At 38.7% G+C, this 23,138-nt stretch overlaps 2 protein-coding genes across 3 annotated transcripts in view; one reads left to right on the top strand and one right to left on the bottom strand.

The window, feature by feature from the left end:
- The window catches only part of SMAP1 (small ArfGAP 1), a 230,453-nt gene extending 221,749 nt beyond the window's left edge, over nucleotides 1–8,704 (top strand). For both annotated transcript variants that reach the window (XM_024193778.3, XM_024193768.3), the window contains exons 9-11: nucleotides 2,969–3,137; nucleotides 3,883–4,211; nucleotides 7,865–8,704. In XM_024193778.3, the coding sequence (XP_024049546.1) occupies nucleotides 2,969–3,137; nucleotides 3,883–4,211; nucleotides 7,865–7,999 (633 nt within the window). In that variant the 3' untranslated portion in view covers nucleotides 8,000–8,704. The remainder of the gene's footprint in view (nucleotides 1–2,968; nucleotides 3,138–3,882; nucleotides 4,212–7,864) is intronic.
- A 9-nt stretch (nucleotides 8,705–8,713) lies between these two features.
- B3GAT2 (beta-1,3-glucuronyltransferase 2) overlaps nucleotides 8,714–23,138 on the bottom strand; it is a 47,103-nt gene continuing 32,678 nt past the window's right edge. The window contains exons 3-4 of the mRNA XM_024193787.2: nucleotides 9,492–9,640; nucleotides 8,714–9,405 (exon numbers count right to left, since the gene is read on the bottom strand). Of these exons, the coding sequence (XP_024049555.1) occupies nucleotides 9,319–9,405; nucleotides 9,492–9,640 (236 nt within the window). The 3' untranslated portion in view covers nucleotides 8,714–9,318. The remainder of the gene's footprint in view (nucleotides 9,406–9,491; nucleotides 9,641–23,138) is intronic.

Here is a 23,138-nt window from a genome sequence, read left to right as displayed (position 1 = left end):
GCGTCCGCAGGTTCGGCCGATCACAGCTCCCACTGGCCGCGGTTTGCCGTTCTGGACGAATGGGGGCTGAGGGATGCCAGTGGGAGCTGCAATCGGGGGAAGGGATAGCTCAGTGGTTTGAGCATTGGCCTGCTAAACCCAGGGTTGTGAGTTCAGTCCTTGAGGGGGCCACTTAGGGATCTGGGACAAAATCAGTACTTGGTCCTGCTAGTGAAGGCAGGGGGCTGGACTCGATGACCTTTCGGGGTCCCTTCCAGTTCTATGAGATAGGTGTATATCTCCATATATATAATCTGTATACCCATGCCTCTGTAATTCTTCCAGGACTCTGCCTGCTTATGCTAACCCACCAATAAATGAACCATGAAATTGCATAACAATAGAATTTTAATAGTTTATAATAATTTATAATTTGATGTTTCCCAAAAGAGAGCCCAGGCTTTCCTTACAAACGGTAGTCATGTACTGAAAGTGGAATGTTTTCTAGACCTTATCAGACACGTTAATTTTTAATCTGATTCACATTAAGAAAAATTGGTGTCTGTAGTAAGAGTAAACACTTTGTTTATTAATCTGGATGAAAGCAAGCTGTTACTGTAAGTACGTACACACCTTGATAGCTAGGGTGCAGGTTTGACCTAGCTGCAGGGGATGATGCAGGTCCTTGTCTCCTCCCCACTACTCTCTTAGTTGTGGTCTTGTCTTCCTTCCACTCCCTTTGGCTTCCTGATGGTGTTGGGAAACAGGATATGGTGACCCTCTCCTCTGTCCCTGATTGGCTGTTGTAGAAAAGCTGGAATCCTGATTGGTCTTGGGCTTCCTTTTCCTTCCAGGTTTTGGAGCTTTGCCTAGGCCTCAGTTTGCTGCCATCTGTCCTCCCTCTCTCTGATTTGTAGTGATCTGATTTAGTTTTTGCCACTTCCTGGAATGCTGAGCTTTTGGAATTAGGAAGGCATTTTTCCTATAACACAAAACGGGGCTCATACCATGTGGCTTTTTGCCACCTATTCAGTAATCAAGTGATCTGGTCATCTGTAGTGTTACACTGAATACTTGTTGCAACGTTTTCTGGAATCCAATATGGATAGGATGACCAGACATCCCATTTTTAAAGGGATAGTCCCATATTTAAGCCCTCTTGCAGGTGTCCCAACTTCTTAAAAACAGGCAAATTGTCCCGTATTTTCTGTCTGTGACCCTGTATGCCGCCCGTGTTGCATCGGGAAGAGACGGCGCCAGGTATCAGGAGATGCGGGTCCGTCCTGGGGGCCCAGCCAGGCATGGAGGGTGGCGAGCACTGGGCAGGGAGGGTTGGGTTGGTCGGTCACACACACACCGCCGTGTGAGAGAGGTTTACGGGAGTGTGTGTCACCTCTCCGCATGTGAACCCTAAAGCCTAAAAGAAGGTAAATTAAAAAAGAATCCAACTACGCAGTATTTCTTTTTAACAGGGGCTCAATCAACTTAGTGGTAATTTGAACATTTGTACTGCATAGTTTGGATTGATTGCCGTTGAACTCACTTGAATACGAGTAATTTTATCAGGTGTCCCATATTAAGCATAGGGAAATATGGTCACCCTAAATATGGATATTGACATTTGCAAGTCCCAGCTGGCAGGTTGACAACCCTGTTATGGGCAGCCTGGGGGCTTGGTACATTTAGCAGGCGGAGGGTGCAATTATCTTAAGCCTAGGATTTGCGCCATCCTGAACCTCCTTTCATCTGTTCCCCTATCCTTAACATGAGGTAAAAATGGCTGGGGAATTTGTCTGCAGAATCCATCCCCCTGATCCATGAGGAGTGTAACTGGTTAGTTTGCTCTTTGATGGATTATAGGGCTTACAACTGGTGTATGCTCCAGTATTGGGAGCCCATATTGGCCCAGGTATGAGGTAGATAGTTGAGGAGGGGGTTTAACCCTGCAAATTCTGTGTGTGTGAGAGAGAGAGAGAGAAAGAGAGAGCGCGCGATCTTCTGGTGAAAAAAAATTCCCTGTAACCTAACTCCCCCCATTTATATTAATTCTTATGGGGAAATTGGATTCGCTTAACATCGTTTCACTTAAAGTCACATTTTTCAGGAACAGAACTACAACTTTAGCTAGGAGTTACAGTAGTGAGTTCCTATTGTTAAAATGAACATTTCATTCTGGTAGAGGATTATGTTGTATAAAGACAATATGTTGTCTATTCAGATACCAGAGGCAAGGAATCATCTTGTTTGTGTATCAGTAACAAAATAATAGAACCTGGAGGCCATCTTTGTGTAATTTGTTTCTAAAGCATTAATTAAAAAGTAATAAGGCTGAGAAAAATTGAAGGTAGACTAGAGGCTTATGAAAATCGAGATAGTGTTTATTTGCTTAGTGATAGCAATGTAACTGTCCAAAAGTCAGTTCCAGATGTGAAAATATCAAGCAACAATTCACTGGCAACATATTTCAGAGAAGCTATGTTATAATTTAGCATAAAATTCTATTGCACGATATTCTTAGACTAAAGAAGCTAATGTCTTCCAACACACTGAAAAGCTTTTGTTTTAGTTCCTATCTAATTTCCTCTCTAAGAGGATTAATGAAAAATGTGAAATTGTAACGTCCTTCTTGGTTTCTTAATCATTTTTCATCATTTAACTTCATTTTATGAAGTATGCTATCCACAGATGGAAAATTTAGGAACAGCAAGAGTCATGTAACCAATGTATATAAGCACAAATTCACTCAGTCATTTTTGCTGCTTGTGTTAACCTGAATGGGTCCTCCTTGCAGATGCTATGCATTGGCAAGTATTTGGGTTTCTTTGTGGTAATATTACAAATGCTAAAATACTGATTCACTTACAACTAATTTAATAACCAAATTGCTTTTAATTTAGTTTAGGAGTGAGAATGCACAGCTCTTAATCTGATATAATTTCCACTGGTAGCTTCATTCAATAGCCTGTCTGTTTTGACCTTTATTTCCCAGAGCACTTCCACTAAACCAACAGCTGCCACCTTATCTGCTGCATCCGGGGATCTTGATCTGTTCACTGAGCAAACAACAAAATCAGAAGAGTCAGCAAAGAAACAACTCTCCAAAGACTCCATCTTATCACTGTATGGCACTGGGACCATGCAGCAGCAAAATGCTCCAGGTAATTAATTTTCAAATCCTGTTTCCAAAGTGATTCAATTTTTAAGCAGTGTTCAGAATACAGTAGTTATAATCTGCTGTCAACATAAAATTAAACACATTTGTCCTTATTTATGTATATTCAAGTGGATTTGTGTGTTCTTACCATTTTCACAGCTGAAAAGTTAAAATGAATGAAGCATTAAGACTAGAAGAAAAAGTAGTACAGGATTCAGGCTGATTTTATTTTATTAGACGTTATAGCTGCTCTCATATTATAATCATACACAAAATATACTGATAATCCTAATTTTTATTATTTGATATAACTTTTGTTGTATGATCATTCATTACTTCTAATGCAATGAGATTCCTCGGTATGTGAACAGCAGACTGCCTAAATCATTACAAAGTCATGTTTTGATCTCATTAAACTGGTGGGAATCCACTAATTTTCAGTAGTGTGACTGAGATAAGAGATGCTGGTGCAAATGAGATAAAAATTTGGCTCTGAGGCTGAAGAGCTCAGCTTTGGCAGTTAAACTGTTATTTATTGTGCCATTTTTGTTAATACACCATTCTTTCTTATCACTTTCTCAGTTTTGCCAGATACTGATTTTGTGTACAATAGGGTGGACATAATCAGCTCTACAAACTACCTTCTAAAACTGGCATTTAGTGATTCAAACTTTAGGGAAGAAAATCAGTAAAAAATATTTTCTTCCTTTCTGTTCCTCCCTCTTCCCCACCCCCCTTCCAAAATGCAGGTATTTTCATGGGATCTTCTTCCATGCCATTTACCACACAACCATCAACTCATTTTCAAGGTTTTCCAGCCATGGGAGTACCTGTGCCTGCAGCTGGTGGAATGATGGGAAATATGATGGGACAATCAGTGCCTGTCATAGGACAGAACACAGGTATGATGGTGGGCATTGGAATGCCCAATGGTTTCACTGGCACTACACAAACTGGTGTGATGGGACTTCCTCAAAATGTCATTGGACCCCAAGGAGGAATGGTGGGACAAATGGTTACTGCACAAAATAACTATGGCATGCAACAAAATCAACAAGCTCAATGGAACATCTCTCAGGTGAGGATTTTTTTGCCCTTGTATTGATTGGATAAAAGTTACTGTTTTATGAATAAAATCATTTGTTTTCCACAAGCTATACTTGGAAAGCTGTAGCTCTGCTCTGTTGTAGACCCTGTGATGAAACTATTTCTTCCATGTCTGAGACAGCTGCATAATATTACAGATGTGATACATTTAAACTTAGAGTAAAGATACCAGCTATAATTTTGAGTGCAATTTAGCCAACTCCTAGAACAAATTGAACAATGTACTTTAAAATGACTACCACAAATACCACAATCTCTGAGTTACTGTGTATTAACTGCTGTTGCCCAATTCATGGAGCCAGATTCTCCAATCAGTTGTATGTGTGCAACTCCATTCATTTTAATGGTATTGCATGCATGTAAGTGAGCACAGAACTTAGACCCAATGAGAATGGCCATTTGCCATTCATCTGGACTTTCAAATGAGATACTTTAAAATAGGCTTTAGTGGAGGATGCACATTACTGTTTGTGCCCTGACTCTACTGTAGTTGAATAATGGTTAGTCTAACCAAATAATCTGAAGATAGTTTACACTTTTTTTATGTTGATAAAACATGTTTGAAGGTTCCATTGTAGTAACAATTATAAAGAGTGTTGAGGTGTGTGCTCAGTACTGTACTTGTCAGTGGTGCCCAAACTTTTCCTGTCACGCCCCCCCTTACCAGTAATGGAATCTGTCCACCCCCCCACCCACCCCCATTACTGCACAGCCAAAGCTTCTGCAGCAGAAGACCTTGGGCTGACAGCGAAGCTGGGGGCAGAACTGTGGATGGCGGTAGTGAGGGAATGAGGGTGGAGTGGGGCTAGGTGGTACTCCCTCCCCATGCCATGGGGGCTGGCCCACGCCCTGCCACGTGCTCCTCCCGAACGTACTTTCGTGCCCCCCAAGAAGGGTGTACCCCACAGTTTGGGGACCACTGATTTAAGCGATTCAGTGTAACGTTCTAAAAGCAAATATTTCAAGAGAGAGGTTAATTTTATATCTAAATTAATTTTTGTTTTCGTTGGAAGTTTAAGGAGCTAAACATGTATAGCATAATCATTCATTTTGTATTTAATGTACATGATTTTAATTGATCATGTTAAGTTTAGGTCTCAACATACATACCATAATTTCAAATTTAATTTTAAATATTTATATTTAAAAACCTTGTATGTAATTTACATTTTAAAAAATCATATTTTTAAATAATTGATTTTTATCCACCCTGTTAGGATATAAAATATTTTTTGCTTATAGGTCAAATCTTACAATTGTATCATTTTCTAAAAAATAAGTTTAGAATACTTGTCTCAAAAAAAGTCCCAAAACAGCTTGCATTTTTCCAAATATGGGGTTTTCTGGGAACAGGACATTTTAAAAAAATGAAAACATAGTTACATAATTGTATATAATCTACCAATAATTATAGCTAAATATTTTTCTCAAGTAATTTTTGTAGCATATGCTAATTCTGCACAAACATTTTGTTAATAAATTTATATAAAATATAGTTGAAAAATCACAGGCTTTTGTATGTAAATATAAAATAAAGCCTTCCTTTCCGGTTTGAAAACAGTCTGTTGGTTAGGTTCATTTTGTAATAGTTCATGAAAACGAGAAAGTCAGTGTTCTGTATCTCTAGATCATAAAGCACACTCAAGAATGAGATGCTGCACTTCCCTTGATCAGCAAATGAGAGACAACTCAATTCATAAAAGATCTGAAATACTCAAGAGCCTTCACTCCCCGCAAACAGATACAATTAGAAATTCAGAATCACGCTGCAAACATAATTTTGAAATTTGGATAGAGAACACTTTTTTTAAAACATGAAATCTTTAGCCTCTATCTGCAGAAAACTCTCTGTAAAGCTTGATCATTCATAGTTCATTTCTTTAAACTTTGGATGGACTAATTCACAAAAAAGGTTTAATTAATTAAAAAGGACATCCAGTTACTGCCTTTCATTTAATTTTAGTATAATGATCCAAAAAATGAGTCATTTTAGGAAGGTGGTAAGAATACTGCTTACCTTCCACCAAAGTAATTAATTCACAGTAATTTTTAAGAATCAATATAAAAATAGTCTTCTCCTACCAAAACATTCTAGTGATTAAAAAAAATCAAAAATGTAATTGCAGAATAAATATGCAGTAAGTAAAATCATATTTATCTGAAGTGTTCTGGGAACAAAACAGCAGTGGGAGAAATTAGGATTTTAAATAATGCGTAGGAGTTACTGGGTAAGTGATGACTGCAGAGGAACATAACAGATAAGAGGCCATTTTGATAAACAGTAAGATAAACAGGATTGTACGCTCACTTTTGAATTGTAATTTTAAAAAAATCATAGTGTGAATGATTTTGCTGAAAGTAGTTTAAAATTCATTTAATAGTTATTGTGAATATTTCACTTTGATAGAGTAAAATTATGTTACGATGATAGCTAATGTCCTGACTCTTCTAATTCATATATACAAAGTCAAACCAGTAATAACTGAAACATGGAAATTATAAAATGCAGGATAGATTAACCTGTGGACTAAAATGCTGACTGAAAATGCTAAACTATTTTTATTTTGTGGAATAAGTTAACTCAATTTTTTGAACTAGAGGGTAAAAGAGACATACTACTACAGATACCCAAAAAATTTCGTTGCGTCCAGTGAGGGGGACACATCAGATTAGCAATTAGATATTTGGAAAAAACTGTTAACATCTTAGTTTAAGACTGAAATTTTTGAAAAACTGTTTTACTTCACCGTTTATGTTTACATATGTGATTACTTTTCAAAGCATAATGGCAGCCACTACTTTCAAATACATTTTAGTTTATTCATACTGAGAAATGCTGTTTACCTTAATACATTTTCAGATTGCAAAGCTGACCAGAACATTACAAATTAACGTAATTAAATAAATCTATATAACCCCTTAAAGTACACTTCATATGTTTGTTATAGATGTAAGCAGCAATGTAATTATTTTATCATTCCTCTCCAGTTACAAATGTTTTAGTGATAAGACAGTATTAGCACGATTCTGCCTTGCTTTCTCCTGACTGGCCAAACACCTGGAAGCAGACTTTGTTGATGTGCTAAACCAGCTTTTGACAGTCGTTTCATTTAATAAAAAAATTTAAATGCTGTTTTTGTATATTTGGATTTCCATCCAAATAGAGCTTGCCTTCAATCACAAATAAAAATATTATTAATCATCTAATTAATACTTCATTCACCATTTTCTAACATAAAATGTAAAAATTAAGAAACTAAAGGTGAGTTAAGCTATATAATTGTTTAAATAAATATGTATAGATACACTGTATCTTGCTGGTTAGCCAAAAAAAAGTACCATATTTAGCAGCAAATAACATGTTGTAATAGGCTGATTCTTATTAGTTGATAACTTTCTTTAGGAAAATAACTAAAAATTACAAATGCAAAATATTATTAAAATCAATTTGTTAAATCAAGGTTTCCTGCTTGCTGATTTAAATTAGTGATTTAAATCAATCCACCATTTTGTTCCCTAACATTATATTTACTTGGTTTAGGAACCCTTTTACTGTTTCAAGCTGATAAAAAGTTTGTGTGCTCTAACACCAGTACTAACTAGAACCGTGTGTGCATTTCACAGATGAATCAGCAAATGGCTGGCATGAATCTCACTAGTTCCAGCAATGTGATGGGCTTTGGCCAGCCCCCCAATACAGTGGCAGGATGGACAGGAAGCTCTTCAGGTCAGACTCTCAGCACACAACTGTGGAAATGAAAATTGCAACAGCAGTTTCATGCAGAACAGTCACTTGACATTCCTTGCTCAAATGCATTTATTCTTTTTCTTTTCTCCCAGTTGTTCAGATTAAGAAGTTATCTCACTGACTGTGTTGTGGGCTGTATTGATTTAAATTTGATGTGGTGGAAAGCAGATTGAGAATACATTTATATATCATTGGCAGCTCTTTCATATTACAGTACATATGATTTCATAAACCATATCAAGCAGCTGCTTTACCAATTGCATACTCAATTTTTTTTCTCAAAATTATAGATCAAACGTTTGCATATAAGGGACGTAGCTATCATGTTAGTAATATCTCTAAATATATAAACCTTGCCCCCCAAATTACCCAGTAATCCTTGTAGAAGGTACTGTATGAACAAATGTTTAATCATATAAATAGAATGTAAATGTATCACTGAACAATGTTTTTAGTGTATCAAACATACTGTGTTTTATCATTCATTTCACTGTGATGTTATTATGGTGTGCTTAACAGGGAACATGGTTAGTGAAAGCAAGATAAACCTGGATATTACTGTAGTTCCACACATTTTTAGTTTATTCTTTTAAAACATGAATATTTGATCCATTTGAATTTCCTGTGACAAAATATGCAATTTGGCTCCATATGTGTATGGGTATAGAGAACTTATTGCACAATATGCATACAGGGTAACTCACCACATAAGGATACTTTTGCAGATATATCCAGGTTTGACAGTAATTGTGTTTACATTTTATGGTGCCTCGTATTGATAAAATGTTATTTCCCTATATTAAAAAGATAAAGCCATAAACCATTGTGTGGTTTTTATTTCATACTGTATGATCTACCTTGTCACTGTGACTTCAAGAAAGTTGTTGTGTAATACAAGAAAACCACATTTAATCTGGAAAGTGCTTTTAACAAAAATTTTTGGTGACCAACATTTTGCGATCTTAAACCAGTTTATAATAATTCCATCAATTAAGCTGGATAAATAATGTTTCTGAAAATGTTGCACTTCAGTTCTTTCAGTCTTGATTGGTATTACTATGTGGAAACTCTTAAAACAAATGCTTATATTTCAGTTCAATGATACTGAGATGAGAAATGCATGCAAAACAAGACAAAAGATGTTATGTCTCTTAAGATATCAGATTTGCTTATCTGACAAATTTTTGTTTGTACAGAAGTCCATCAGATGACTAGTACAGGATGTTGCAGAGTGGTAGATTGTACACTGCTTGAATTCTTAATTGAAGTTTCAGGCATCTTCAGCCACATCCATTTCCTATAGTATGTCCCCCACAGTTATAGCTCTAGATCATACCTCAATTTTAACTGTGTCTAGGTGGTATTTTGGCTCATTACCTAGATTTACCTTTTCTGTTCGAGTGTGCCATACAAGAACCTAAAAAACAGAAGGTTAATTAGTGCAGTATTCGGTAATCTACAAAGATAGCTATAAGTATTCTGCAATGATAGTGGAATTAGTACCTTTGTGCAATTGTTTGCTTTTGGTTCCAACTCCTCCACGGTTGTTATCTGTTTCAGAAAATCAGATTCTTGCATTCCTGGTTGAGACCCACGGCGTTTGAATACAGCTTTAGGGTTTGACAGAATCACCTGAAGGCTCACAGCAAATCCTTTAAGACAAGTTTTTAAAATAAGAAGTCAAAAGTTTTAAATTTTTCACGTGGATATCATTTAAATCTGAAAATGGTTAGGAACTTGCATATTTGTTGTTTTATATTCCTATGTATTATTTGGGTAGACTTTTACGTACTGTACAATTGTAGACTCAAACCTATTGATGAAATTATTGATTTCTTTTTGCTGTGAAATTGTGTCTGTTTCACTTAATTTCTGCACATTTATACCAACTGCCTATGGTGCAACAAAATCAGTTTTGTTTTTATATTTTCTTTTAGCTGATTAACTGTGCTGTCTCAAAAATCAATGCTTTCTCTTACTTTTCATTGTCTTGGCAAATATAAACCAATACTAATACAAATGTTATGAATTCACATGTGCTAGTATAAACACTTCCAGCTCAAACATGAAGGTAAGTTAAAACAGGAAGACTAAGCCAAGCAGCTCAGTGTCTTCTCTGACATAGCTTTTTTAGTTACTGAAGTTTAGGATTTCAAACTGAACTCTATTGTTGTTGGAAGGCAAGTAAATTTAGATTGATTTTGGCATTATAATTTATATCGTTTGTATTAATAGTTTGGTGTACAAAAAAAAATACATGTTTTATTAAAGAAGTATCCACAGATCTCCAGATTGTAGTCACCTAACCTAACACAAGCCAACTGACAAGTTTTAGGACTAAGCAGTCTGACATGTATGTTTATAATATGAGCTGGCCAGTTTTTGAAAAACATTATTCAACACAAGGGCAACACATCTACTGGAAAAAGAAATTACAGATGCTCATTCTAAGGTACGTATTAACAGACCTGTTACATTCACCAATAAAATGCTCCTCAAGGGCAGTTTAGAATGATGTCCATTGTATTTTTCTCAAAGGAGTCACAACATAATTTTGAAATCTGTTATGGAATACTGGCGAGAGCTATTTAATGCTGCAAAGAGTCTGAAATGTAACTTTATTGGCATATATATCAGTCCCATTTTCTACTACAATAATCCTGCAGGGATACTTTCTCTGAAATGATCATATCTGAAGGAACTCTAGTATCTTATCAGGTCCCTTTGGTGCAGCATCTTTTTTAGATATGAAAGTGCAACTGAATAAAAAGAAAATATTTTCATGCATCACATGCAAAACAGCTTTTAAGTGCTGTTGTTGCTGTCTTGCAAGTACTTGAGTTAGACCTGAAAATAGATGGTCTCCACTTTAGCAAGTCAAGTCAGGTACCAACAGGGGAGATCTAAAAATAGTACAGCTTGTAAAGCCATTCTGAAACTGATTCAGGTAAAACAGTTTATATTTTCTGAACACCTTGATTAGTTCTGGGGACAAATTTTTAGGCAGTTTATCATTTTAATCTTTTCCATATGCATCTGTCCTTCCCCCACACTTCTTCATGCTCATTTTACCTAGGTTACAGAGGTGCATATACAAAGGATCCTCTCTCTCTCTCTCTCTCTCTCTCTCTCTCTCTCTCTTTCTCTCTCTCAATAGGGAAAGCCTTAATTTCCTCACTGCCTGAAGTGTTAAACTTCAGAATCATTTCTGATCATCTGAGTCATTAGTTCATAGGCAATTGCTTTTTGCTGTATGTCAAAGCAGTCATCTTAGACAGCTTAAATATCTCACCAGAAACCTACCAACCACAGTTCTGCTTTGAGACTGTAGCCAGACCTTAGTCTGGGAGAGGCTAGAGGGGACAGGAAGTAAAGCGGAGGATGTAAATCAACCTCCAGTGTATCTGTGGGGACATCTGACCCTACCCAACAAGAGATGTACGGCTGACCATGCAAAAACACATAGAAACATTACAGGCTGCAGTGGCAAAAGACCTGCCCTGCTTGGTCATACTTGGGCATGAATGGAAGTTCTTCAAAGAAGTGGTCAAAGAGTGGCAGGGCACCTCATTGGAGAAAGTGGAGCTGGAAGACCCGAGAAGGCAGGAGACAGCTGCAGTGGCCAAGAGGGAGCCTTGGGAAGAAAGAGGATCAAAGGAAGATGAAGAAAGACCCTCCCCATTAGTGAAGGATATGTCACCTGCGGCCATAAGGGCTTGCCACTGCCCGTCAACCTAGACCTACTTTCCAATGAGGGGGACTTTGTGGAAGAACAAAGAAACAACCCCACACTGAACAAGGTTTATGAGCAGCTTGCCTGTGCGGACAGCAAACTACTGGATCCCCAGCAGTTGAAACAGTGGCCCCATTTTGAATAAATAGGCAAGAGAGCATACCGGGCGATGAAGGATCCTAGAATGGGAGAGGTATGAATGCAACTCCTAGTATTGAGGAAGTTTCAAAGGAGGGTACTACAGTTATCCCATACAGCCCCATATGGGGGTCACTTGGGAAGAGAGAAGATGTTTGACAGGTGACCCTGAGATTCTACTGGCTGGGCATCCACCTGGATGTGAGAGACTATTGTGCCTTATTTGAATGCCAGTGGAAGGGCCCAAAGACGGTCTCCCAGCTAACACTACCCATTGTGAGAGTGCCCTTTGAGCGAATAGGCATAAACATGGTGAAGCCTGTTAGACATGTCTGCAGCAGGGCACAAATGCATACTTGTATTGATAAAGTAATGCACATTGGAAAACATAATCCCAACTATACATATAAAATGATGGGGTCTAAATTAGCTGTTACCACTCATGAAAGAGATTCTCCGAAAACATCCACTGGTGGTGTGGCAGTCAAAAAAATCTAACAACATTGTAAAAAGCAACAGAGGGTCCTGTGGCACCTTTAAGACTAACAGAAGTATTGGGAGCATAAGCTTTCGTGGGTAAAAACCTCACTTCTTCAGATGCAAGAAGTGAGGTTTTGCATCTGAAGAAGTGAGGTTTTTGCCCACGAAAGCTTATGCTCCCAATACTTCTGTTAGTCTTAAAGGTGCCACAGGACCCTCTGTTGCTTTTTACAGATTCAGACTAACGCGGCTACCCCTCTGATACTTAACAACATTGTGAATCACTAAGAAAGGGATAGATAAAAAGACATCATATTGTCTCTATATAAATCCATGGTGTGCCCACATCTTGACTACTGCATGCAGATGTTTGCCCCATCTCAAAAAAGATATATTGGAATTGGAAAAGGTTCAGAAAAGGGCAACAAAATTGATTAAGGGTATGGAACAGCTGCCGTATAAGAAGAGATTAATAAGACTGGGACTTTACAGTTTGGAAAAGAGATGACTAAGAGAGGATATGACAGAGGTCTATAAAATCATGACTGGTGTGGAGAAAGTAAAAAAGGAAGTGTTATTTACTCCTCCTCCTAACACAAGAACGAGGGGTCACCAAATGAAATCAATAGGCAGCAGATTTAAAACAAACAAAAGGAAGTATTTCTTCACACAACGCACAGTCAACCTGTGGAACTCTTTGCCAGAGCATGTTGTGAAGGCCAAGACTATAATAGGGTTCAAAAAAGAACTAGATAAGTTCATGGAGACTAGGTCCATCAATGGCTATTAGCCAGGATGGGCAGGGATAGTGTTCCTAGTTTCTATTTGCCAGAAGCTGGGAATGGGTAACAGGGGATGGATGGATCACTTGATGATTACCTGTTCTGTTCATTCCCTCTGGGGCACCTGGCATTGGCCACTGTCAGAAGACAGGATACTGGGCTAGATGGACCTTTGGTCTGACCCAGTCTGGCCATTCTTATCATGTGAATGCAGCCTCCTGGGCCAAAGTAAAGGAGACTCCTGCTACCTCAGTCCAGCAGCTGGGAGGGGGAGGAGGAGAAGAGAGAGCACAGTGTCCTGCAGCATAAGGCAGCAGCCTCAAAACTGGATTCTATTTCCCCACCCATACACTTCCTCTGTCACTGAAAGTGCTTGTCTGAAAAACCTTAGAATTTTTCTTCAAGGTTACCTTTGCCATCAAGCGTTAACTTGGTTCCCTTTTCTGCTAAACATATTTTTAGCTTCTCCACTCAGTCTTAATTGTATAGACAATCTGAGAGCTTCTCTACATGATACTTTAGTCTACATAAGTGTGTCACTCACTAACTGGCCCATATGGACCCTTCTAATGTGCACTAAACATTTTCTTATGCATCTTAACATAGTGCTGTTTGAAACAGAGCTACATTCACACACACTAAGGAACTTTTAGTGAGCACCATCAGGCCAGTTAGCACACAACATGCTCATGTGCACTGAAATTTACAGCCCTGTAATGTGGACTAAAGCGCCATATAGACAAGGCCTGAGTAGGCAAACTCATTTTTTCCCTTCATTTGTCTTTAATTCTGTAAGAGCAGAAACCAAATGGCTCGGTAGCTGGGAAAAAGACTGAGGCCTTACTGGTGAAAAGGACTTCACCAAGGAAGGAGGCCTATTGTCATAAATGGAGACATTCACTCTTCCTGAATATTGAAAGAAAAATTTTATATATGCGCACACATGCACACACCCTCGTTGATGCAAGAACATGCTATGTTTATCATTGTCTAGTTAAAGAATACATTTCTAACAATTTGCCCAGCCACTGCTTCTTTTCTGTGGGAAGTTATAAAGAAAATGTATTTCTGCACAGCATTTGCTGCTTAGATTAATCTGTGAATACACATAAATCCCTTCATTTAAAGCAAGCAGTTGTGAATGTTAGCTCCTTAGTGGCAGTGGCTACACTGCTGGTCATGGTCCCAGATGAGAAAATTAACTCTTGACTGACCACATTCTTTCTGAGTAGCTTTCAAGGAACAAGCACGGCAAAAAGCTTATCAGCTCTAAAGTAACTTGCATGTACTCTCTTTATCTAAGGGCAGTATCCAAACCTCATAGATTCTCTGACTTCCAAAGCCAGACTTACCCAAGCCTAGGAAATAAGGCAACATACACTAATAGATTTGAAAGTTTGTTGGAAGTAAAAACCTTAATGTTGCCTGTGGGCTTCAGCCTAGCCCTTATCTCCCTGCAAAAAAATCCCATGTCATTCCACAGCAGGACATTTTTCTTTTAAAGAGTAGATTAGGGTTTTTAAAAAATAAATCTGGCACTGAAAACATTCTTCCCTTGCTTAGCCTCTAAGTGAAATATATGAAAATATGAAAACATTTGAGAAATGTCCCAGAACTGTTCTATGGTGGGAATGCTCATCACACTACAGCTCACTCCACCCACGTTTGGATACAACAGCAGCCTCAGGTCCGTCCAGCTTTGGAGATTCACAAGGCAAGCACTTAAATTCACTACATACTGCAGAGGGTACTGTCATGGCAGCACTACTAAAGCAGATATATTATCATGTTGGTAACAGGGTTTTGTAATGCTACTTAAATTAGAGGCAGTCTCTCTCTTCATTTTTTTTATCCAAGGATGTAAATTTTCTGTGTGTTATATACTGACATTGAGTTTTGTAAAGCAAACATCTAAAGCTTCCCTAAAATTAATCCAGGTGTTACTTTGATCATGTTCTTCCCTTTTACTCTGTTGCCCTCTTACTTGTTTGCTGGAAACGGAAGTTCTTCGGGTGGTTCCAGCCATGAATTCCACACTGGTGTGCGTGCACCAGAGCCGGAGAATATTGCCTAGCAGTGCCTGTCAGGGCAGTGCTTGTTCTTGGACAGCTCCATTCTTTCCTTGTTAGGTAATTCCACAGGGTTGTGTTGGGTAGTTACTTTTCATTCCTAGGAATTCTGCTGTGTGGAGTTTCACAGGATTTCATATTGCCTCCCTCCTCTTCAATGTTGATATCCAGCTCTCTCCCCATCAGCCCAGCCAGTACTGTTGAACACCTGGGCCATGCATGATAGCTAGCTGTCTGAAGGTCTATCGGGATAAGACTGAAGTTATATGGGAAAGCAGTTAGATACAGCAAGGATTATACCTGTCCTGCTCTTTCCACTACTTGCTCACATTCTAGGAGTTGTGTTAGATCCCCAGCAGCTCTTAAAATGATCACATGGCAGCAGCCTCCATGAACATTTTCCCCATCCTTGTCTAGCCAGGAGATTGTGACTGATTTTCTTGGATGAAGACATTGCTAATGGGATCCATGCCTTTAAGTTTGTCACCTCAACATTAGACTATTCCATACACTCCTGATGGGGCTGCACCTAAGTCAGCCTGGAAACCAAAAGTCGTACAGAAAGCAGTAGCCTGTTTATTATACCTTATCTAACACCAGAGTTCTGTGACCTGCACTTGCTATCCCTTGGTTTCCAGTTGGTATTGATTTTTACCTGTGAAAAGCACTCAGTGACTTGGAACCTGCCTACCTCAGAGACCACCCTTTTCCCTGTACCAAACTGCTTCAAGTGGAGGGGCTTGAGCTGGAGTGCTAACCATTTAAAAGGGAGGAACCCCTGCTGGTAGGACATTCACCATGAGGAAGGCCTTCAGCCGTGGGACCTACTAATTCCTTGAACTGTTCTGTTGGCCTTCAGAGCACATTGCGTATGCTTTTTTTTATAAAACAAACAGGCTTTTGTGAAGGAAGGGTCACAATTAATGCTGTTTGTGAGATAAAGTGTTTTTGTTTCGGTTTGGTATCAACTGTGGAAGGTTATTTTGGGGGTGGGCTTTTACTTTCATTCTGATTGTCCTTTAACTTTGGCAAGGGCTCTTTCAGACTCGGGCCAAGGATACTATAGGTTGCAGGGCCCCACTCCAAAGCAATGGTCACTAAAACAAAAGTCTGTCGTCCTCTTCCTCAGTAGAATCATCAGAACCTTCATACATCACAGATCTCACAATAAAGCAAAGCCTGAGAAGTGCTGGCTCTTCAAGCCTCAGGAGACTCCAGCAAAATTGAAGGTCTGTCGCACAATGGATAGAGAGCATTGGACCTCAAATTTATAGTCTATCCAGTGATTCTCATGGTCTACATACAGGTGAGTGGATTCATTTTAATGCAACTACAACTACATCAATGCTAATATCCCCCCGAGAATTCATCTGCTTTCCTCGAGCCAGCCTGGCATTAGAAGACTATCATCCAACTTATTCCCAAGGAAGGTCAAAAACTCTTGAGCTGGAAACAAACTAAAACAAATCACTAGCTATGTTGTTTATCCTAGATGCTTTATATTCCTCAGCTAGGTCTACTGACAGTAATATAAGCCTATGTGGTTTTGTTCCTGGAACACACATCCAAGCAGCTCCTGGCAACAGCACAATACACTTCAAAACTTTTTGAAGATGCCTATAGACAAAAGTAGTGACTGAGTCTTTGGGTAAATTGCCATATAAAAGGGAATATAAACCATAACAAACAAGTATTTTAGTGCATAGGCAGAAAGGGATTCATATCTGCTCCTATTTAGAGGACCTCCTAGTCCAGGACCCATCCACAGAAATGGTTCTTGTGGGTACCCTACAGACAGCATAAGTACTAGAGGAATCTGGCTTCATGATAAACTGACCCAGTTCATTGTTTAAAAGAAAACAATTATTCATCTGGGATGCAGAGAAATATACAATGTAAGTCCTCTCAAAGCAGTGAAAACAGCAGTTAAAGGCATAAGGCAGACTCAATGTTCCTCTGAATCCACAATCCAATTCCTCCTAAGTATATATTGGTGATGAGTGCCTCCTGTATAAATGTACTACAGTGGCCCAAATTCAACATGATGCCACTCTAGAGCTTTTCTTCTGTATCCCCTGCACTTATTATGATCATCAACCAAAATCAAGATTCTCTGAAGGTTTTTAAGGTCAGGCTTGACAAAGCCCTGGCTGGGATGATTTAGTTGGGGATTGGCCCTGCTTTGAGCAGGGGGTTGGACTAGATGACCTCCTGGGGTCCCTTCCAACCCTGATATTCTATGATACCTATATCTTTTCAATAATGTATGAAGAGAGACAGATTTCAGAAAGGTCTTCATATTTATGAATCAGAAAGATTATAGGATCAAGAGGGGTGATGATCCCACTCAAACAAGGAAACCGTCTTAGTCAGTGGTTCTCAGCTTGTGGCCCAATCAGCACATGACTGCGGCCCATTTTACATCCTCAGGGACATAAAGGTAATCTTGGATGCAGCCCACAATGGCAGATAGGTTGAGAACCACTGGTCTAAGTAATACTGCAAAACTTCAAAGGATATTGACTGCAATTGGAAGAAAAAAAAAAGAGAGAGAGAAAGCGAGCGTAAATGCTAGCCTGGAAATTAAAAGATAAGGTTACACTTAAAACCTCAAATGTTACAAAAGTAACTGTTTCTGTATCAATCACTGTGAGGCTGGCAGACCAGATGCCAGCTCTTGCCAAGCCTTTAAGCCTCAGCCAAGAACTAATGAATTCATTGCTGGACACTAGTCTCTTTCACTTGTGTGTTAGTATGGCTAAGATTTGTACTGGACTTATAACAATGTGTTTAGACATTATGAAATGTTTGTAAGTTGCTGCCTGCAGTAATCTCACTTATACTATATCACATCATATAAGGTAATATTTAAATTTTTGCTTTATGACTGTAAAAATATTTACTCTGAAACTGTGAGCCCAGTCAGGAGGGATCGTCTCCTAACCATCAAGGAGGCCTAGCAAAACTAAATGGGTCATTGTGGGACATCACAATACAAAGACTTTAATTGCCCCTTCACACCCACGAAGAGGCTAAAAGGGCTCATCTCATCCGCTTGATTTCTGGAAGAAGGAAATAAAAATAGCTGACAAATTTTTTTCATCTCTTTTGCCATTTGGACTCTGAGGGGCTGGAGCTATGAAACAGAAGCAGAGATCCCCAGTGTCAACCTGGGTTAGCCCTAAAAGATATTCAGAGCTGACAGATTACTACAACTCTGTCACCTTTTAAACCCATGGACTTTAACTCATTTGTGTACATATGCTTGTCTGCTCTAATCTTGTAATAACTCTCTTTTCTGAGTTGTTAAACCTTCAGTTAGTTTATTACAGGATTGGCTGCAGGCATTGTCTTTGGTGTGAGATCTAAGATACAAATTGACCTGGGTAAGTGAGTAGTCTCTTGAGACTGGGATCAACGTGAGAATTTTGTGATCTTTGGTATAATATAGCAACCAACTATCATTAAGTCCAGCTTGCCTGGGTGCCAAGATAGATGGGAATGCCCAAGGGGACTGTCTGTGACTCCATGGTAAGACTGTTATAGTGCTTTAGGAGTTCACACTTGTTACTGGGTTGGTGAAATCTAATTATAGAGAACACAGCCAGTTTGGGGTTTGTGCTCTGCTTCTTGATAGTCTTGGGGTTAGCACTCAGTCATGAGCCACTCCAGACAGCATAACAATCACCACTCTCAGAACTAGCCAAAACTAGTGGATAGACTTCTCTCCAAATTTTGCACATCTTTATTGCAGCAGGTTTCAGAGTGGTAGCCGTGTTAGTCTGTATCAGCAAAAACAACGAGGAGTCCTTGTGGCACCTTTGAGACTAACAAATTTATTTGGGCATAAGCTTTCGTGGGCTAAAACCCACGTCATCAGATACGTAGAGTGAAAAATACAGTAAGCAGATGGGTCACTACAAAAAATAATTTTCCCTCTGCTGATACTCACACCTTCTTGTCAACTGTTGGAAATGGGTGACATCCACCTTGATTGCATTGGCCTCGTTAGCACTACAAAAGTAATTTTCCCTCCCTTGGTATTCACCCCTTCTTGCCAACTGTTGAGAATAGGCCACTGCCACCTTAATTGAATTGTTTCGTTAGCACTGTCCCCCCACTTGGTAAGGCAACTCCTATCTTTTCATGTGCTATAATATATATTCTACTTACTGTATTTTTCACTCCATGCATCTGATGAAGTGGGTTTTAGCCCATGTTATGCCCAAATAAATTTGTTAGTCTCGTAAGGTGCCACAAGGACTCCTCGCTGTTTTTATTGCATTAGTAACTCATTACACTGATAAGAGTAAAATAGTCCAGCAAAATCACTTACCACCAGAGAGATGTACAGCACTGTAGTATTTAAATCCGTGTTGAACCCGTAAACCAAAATATTCCCAGCTTAGCAGTGCTACAGCAAACTGCTACTGCCTTCTTTACAACAATAAGCAACTACTGGAAAATGCAGACTTTTCTCATCTCGTCACTAAAAATGATCACATTCAGGATAATCATTATAAACATTTCCACGGAAGTATGTAGGATATTTAATTTAAATTTGTTGTCATACCGTGTTCTACCATAGGGCTATGAACCTCCTAGGACTGGACAAAAAAAAAAACTTAGGTATCTTATATCTGAGGGTAACCGTACTTAAATGTAGGCAAACTACACAAATAAAGAGGAATAATTGGATTCGTGTTTGCAGCCACATATTAAAGACTTCTTAAAGTTTTTATAACTCTTTCCAGATTACATCCACAGTGCAAAAGGTTGGTGCAAAAAGGGGCAAAATTCTACTTTCATAGGTGACATTTTATATCAATAAAATAGTTACTTAAAAAGTAACAAATACATTCCATAAATATTCAATACAGTAATGGACTAAAATATATTTTATATTTATACACAGATATACACACACACAGTAATATCACCAAGTACTTGGAACACCTTGAGTAATAAAAATCTATTAGACCAAGAGGTTGACAATGCTCAAGAATTTCATTTTGTCTTATAAAAATGTAATCCATACAAAAGAACTCCATCAAAATTTCCTTTTTATCAATCAAATCTCACTTAAATTATACCTGGTTATTAAGGTTAAAAAAAAAAAAAGCCCTCCAAGATTAAAATTAAAACCCTCTTAATAAGATAAGTAAATGCAAACTTACTACTCTCTTGATCAGAGTTTTAATACAAAGAAACCAATAAAGAACTACGTCGAAACTGCTTTCTATATTTGTCAGATTATTTAGAGAAAATCCTACAAAATTGAATGTTACTATTTTCAAGGTCATACAGTGTCAATTCAAATGATCAGTAGAAAACTAAGTCAAACTTGCTTTTTATATTAATCAAATTTGAATTAAATTGGACCTGGTTATTCAACAGAAAAGCATATGTAATTAATCCCTGTAAAAGTAAATGCAGATATACTATTTTTGAGAACAGTTTCAATTAAAAAAAAAGACTTTTTTAAATTATTCAAATTTCGTTTAAATCAAATAACTGAGGCTCATGTGAATCATCTAAATTTTTCATCTGCAGGTTCACTCCACCTTTTTTCATTTTGACTATTCAAAAATTAAACTACATAGCCATAATAATAACAGATACTACATGAGAGTATGCACCCAATCAAGCTTCTATTGAAAGAAATTTGAAAGCTCCCACTAATGTCATTGGGAGCAGGATCAAACCCCAGAGGCTGATGATAAAAAAAGACAGCAAATCTTAGCACAGAAAATTCTTTTAACAGCACAAACAATTTTTCCCTTTAGCCAGTTAGCTCTAAATATGTATAAACTTGTTTGTCATTATAACAGTTTTCTTATTTTTCATCTCCAAACCACTGACAACGTTCTCTGATATGAATAAGATCCAAAGGTTACAATAAGGCAGGCATTCAAGTCAGCAGATTTTAGCTAGATGATTCTGAAAATTATTGTTTACATTTCAGGCCAAGTCCACACTACAAACTTGTATCAGCATAGCTATGTCGCTCAGGGGTCTGACAAATCTACACTCCTGAACAACTAAGTTACACCAACTAACTCCTGGTATAGACAGCACTATTTTGATGGGGGAGGGGCTTCTCCTGTCGACATAGCTACTGCCTCTCATGGAGGTGGATTAACTATGCTAGTGGAAGAAGCTCTCCCATCAGCATAGGTAGCGTCGCCACTAAAGCGCTGTAGCTGCGCCCCTGCAGTGTCTTACTTGTAGACCTACCCTTAGTCCGGGATCAAAGTTAGCCACAGATTTAGAATTTAAAAATACAGAAAGAGATTCCTGAATTAGTTTCTATGTACTCTGGAAATCCAAGAGCCTAAGGTGGTGGTGGTTTGCTTTGGAAAGATGTTGGAAAACTGCTGTTTTAAAAAGTCATTTTTAACATGAACTGAAAAAAATATAATCAAATTATATTTATAAATTCACATTTCCACACCAGTATAATAAATCTTATTCATATCTCATACATATCTGTGTGAGATATGCTTTATAAGAACCCTACTAATGATGTTGGTGCTTTTAGCATGTATATTTTCTTTCAATGTATTCAAAGACTGAGCCAAGACAGGAAGAAGGTGGTTTTAGAAATCCAATCCTCAGGTAGCACTGTGTGACACAGAGGCTCCTTGGCAGAGTCCCATTCTTTGTGAAAGAACTCTCACCTCAGACCTAACAAACTCACCACACCAAAGACATCTTGCAGGATGTTTATCCATAAGAGTAACATGTATGCTTGTAACCGGTCAAGATTAATAATCTTTGTGACATGTATGTACAGTAATCTTTAAGGCAGAATGTATTTATACAGAAAGTATGCTTTATGGACTTGAAGTGAAAATTAGTCAGCAGGGGATAACGAGCGTCAATGGAGGCCCGTTCAAGCAGGAGGGAGTTGTCCACCCCATCATGGTTAGCCAATGATATAATGCAAAGCACAATTGTCTAGCTTTGCTCCATCCCAAGACTTTCAAGGGCAAAACGTCAGACAACTGCAAACAATCTAAACCACTTGGAGGTGGTAAAAGAAAAAAAAAATACGAACATTTCAACAGACTGAGGGTACGTCTATACTTACCTCCGGGTCCGGCGGTAAGCAATCGATCTTCTGGGATCGATCCCGAAAGTGCTCGCCGTCGACGCCGGTACTCCTGCTCCGTGAGAGGAATACGCGGAGTCGACGGGGGAGCCTGCCTGCCGCGTGTGGACCAGCGGTAAGTTTGAACTAAGATAGTTCAACTTCAGCTACGTCAATAACGTAGCTGAAGTTGCGTATCTTAGTTCGAAGTGGGGGGTTAGTGTGGACCAGCCCTGAGAATCACCCTGCCTAGGAACAAAGACAAAAGCTTGTTTCAGTAGAACACAGGCTGGGGAAAGGCACTAGCTCTCCATTCACTGAGGGGTGTTCTCATGAAAAAATGGATGCTGAGTCCTTTGATTCCAGCTAGCTCTGCAACAGACTGAACTTGGGGAGGGAGGTACCCTACTTTATTAGATAGGAAAGGTAACTATTAATAAGTATAGACCCAATTTTGCGTTTTATATTGTAACCATTTGTTTCCACCACACACTTGTTTCTAATAGAATCTCTATTCTTTCTTAAATAAGCTGTCTTTTGTTTTATTACAAGTGCTGTGTGTTATACAGGAGCAGGGATTTAAGGTAAAACTGGGGTGACATGGCATATTTGGGAGCAGAGGATCTGGAATTTCTGTGAGTAACCAATGTTAGAGGCTGGTTATCACAGGGAACGCTTCAGAGGTATCCAGACTGGGGTGCACCTCTTGTTAACCTATGGGGCAAAGACAGGGCTTGCACAGCCCAGAGGAGAATGCTTAAGTGGCTGATGGTGTCAGGGAGCTGACACCCAGCCACCTTGGGTAAGACTCCCTCTCACTGGAGTCAGGGGGGTAACTCACAGTCCTGGGTACCC

The sequence above is a fragment of the Terrapene carolina genome, unplaced genomic scaffold (assembly GCF_002925995.2).
Source record: "Terrapene carolina triunguis isolate 2854851 unplaced genomic scaffold, T_m_triunguis-2.0 Scaffold42, whole genome shotgun sequence".
Lineage (NCBI taxonomy): Eukaryota > Metazoa > Chordata > Testudines > Emydidae > Terrapene > Terrapene triunguis.
Note: the sequence above shows the minus strand (reverse complement) of the source record. Positions and strands in the feature narration are given on the sequence as shown.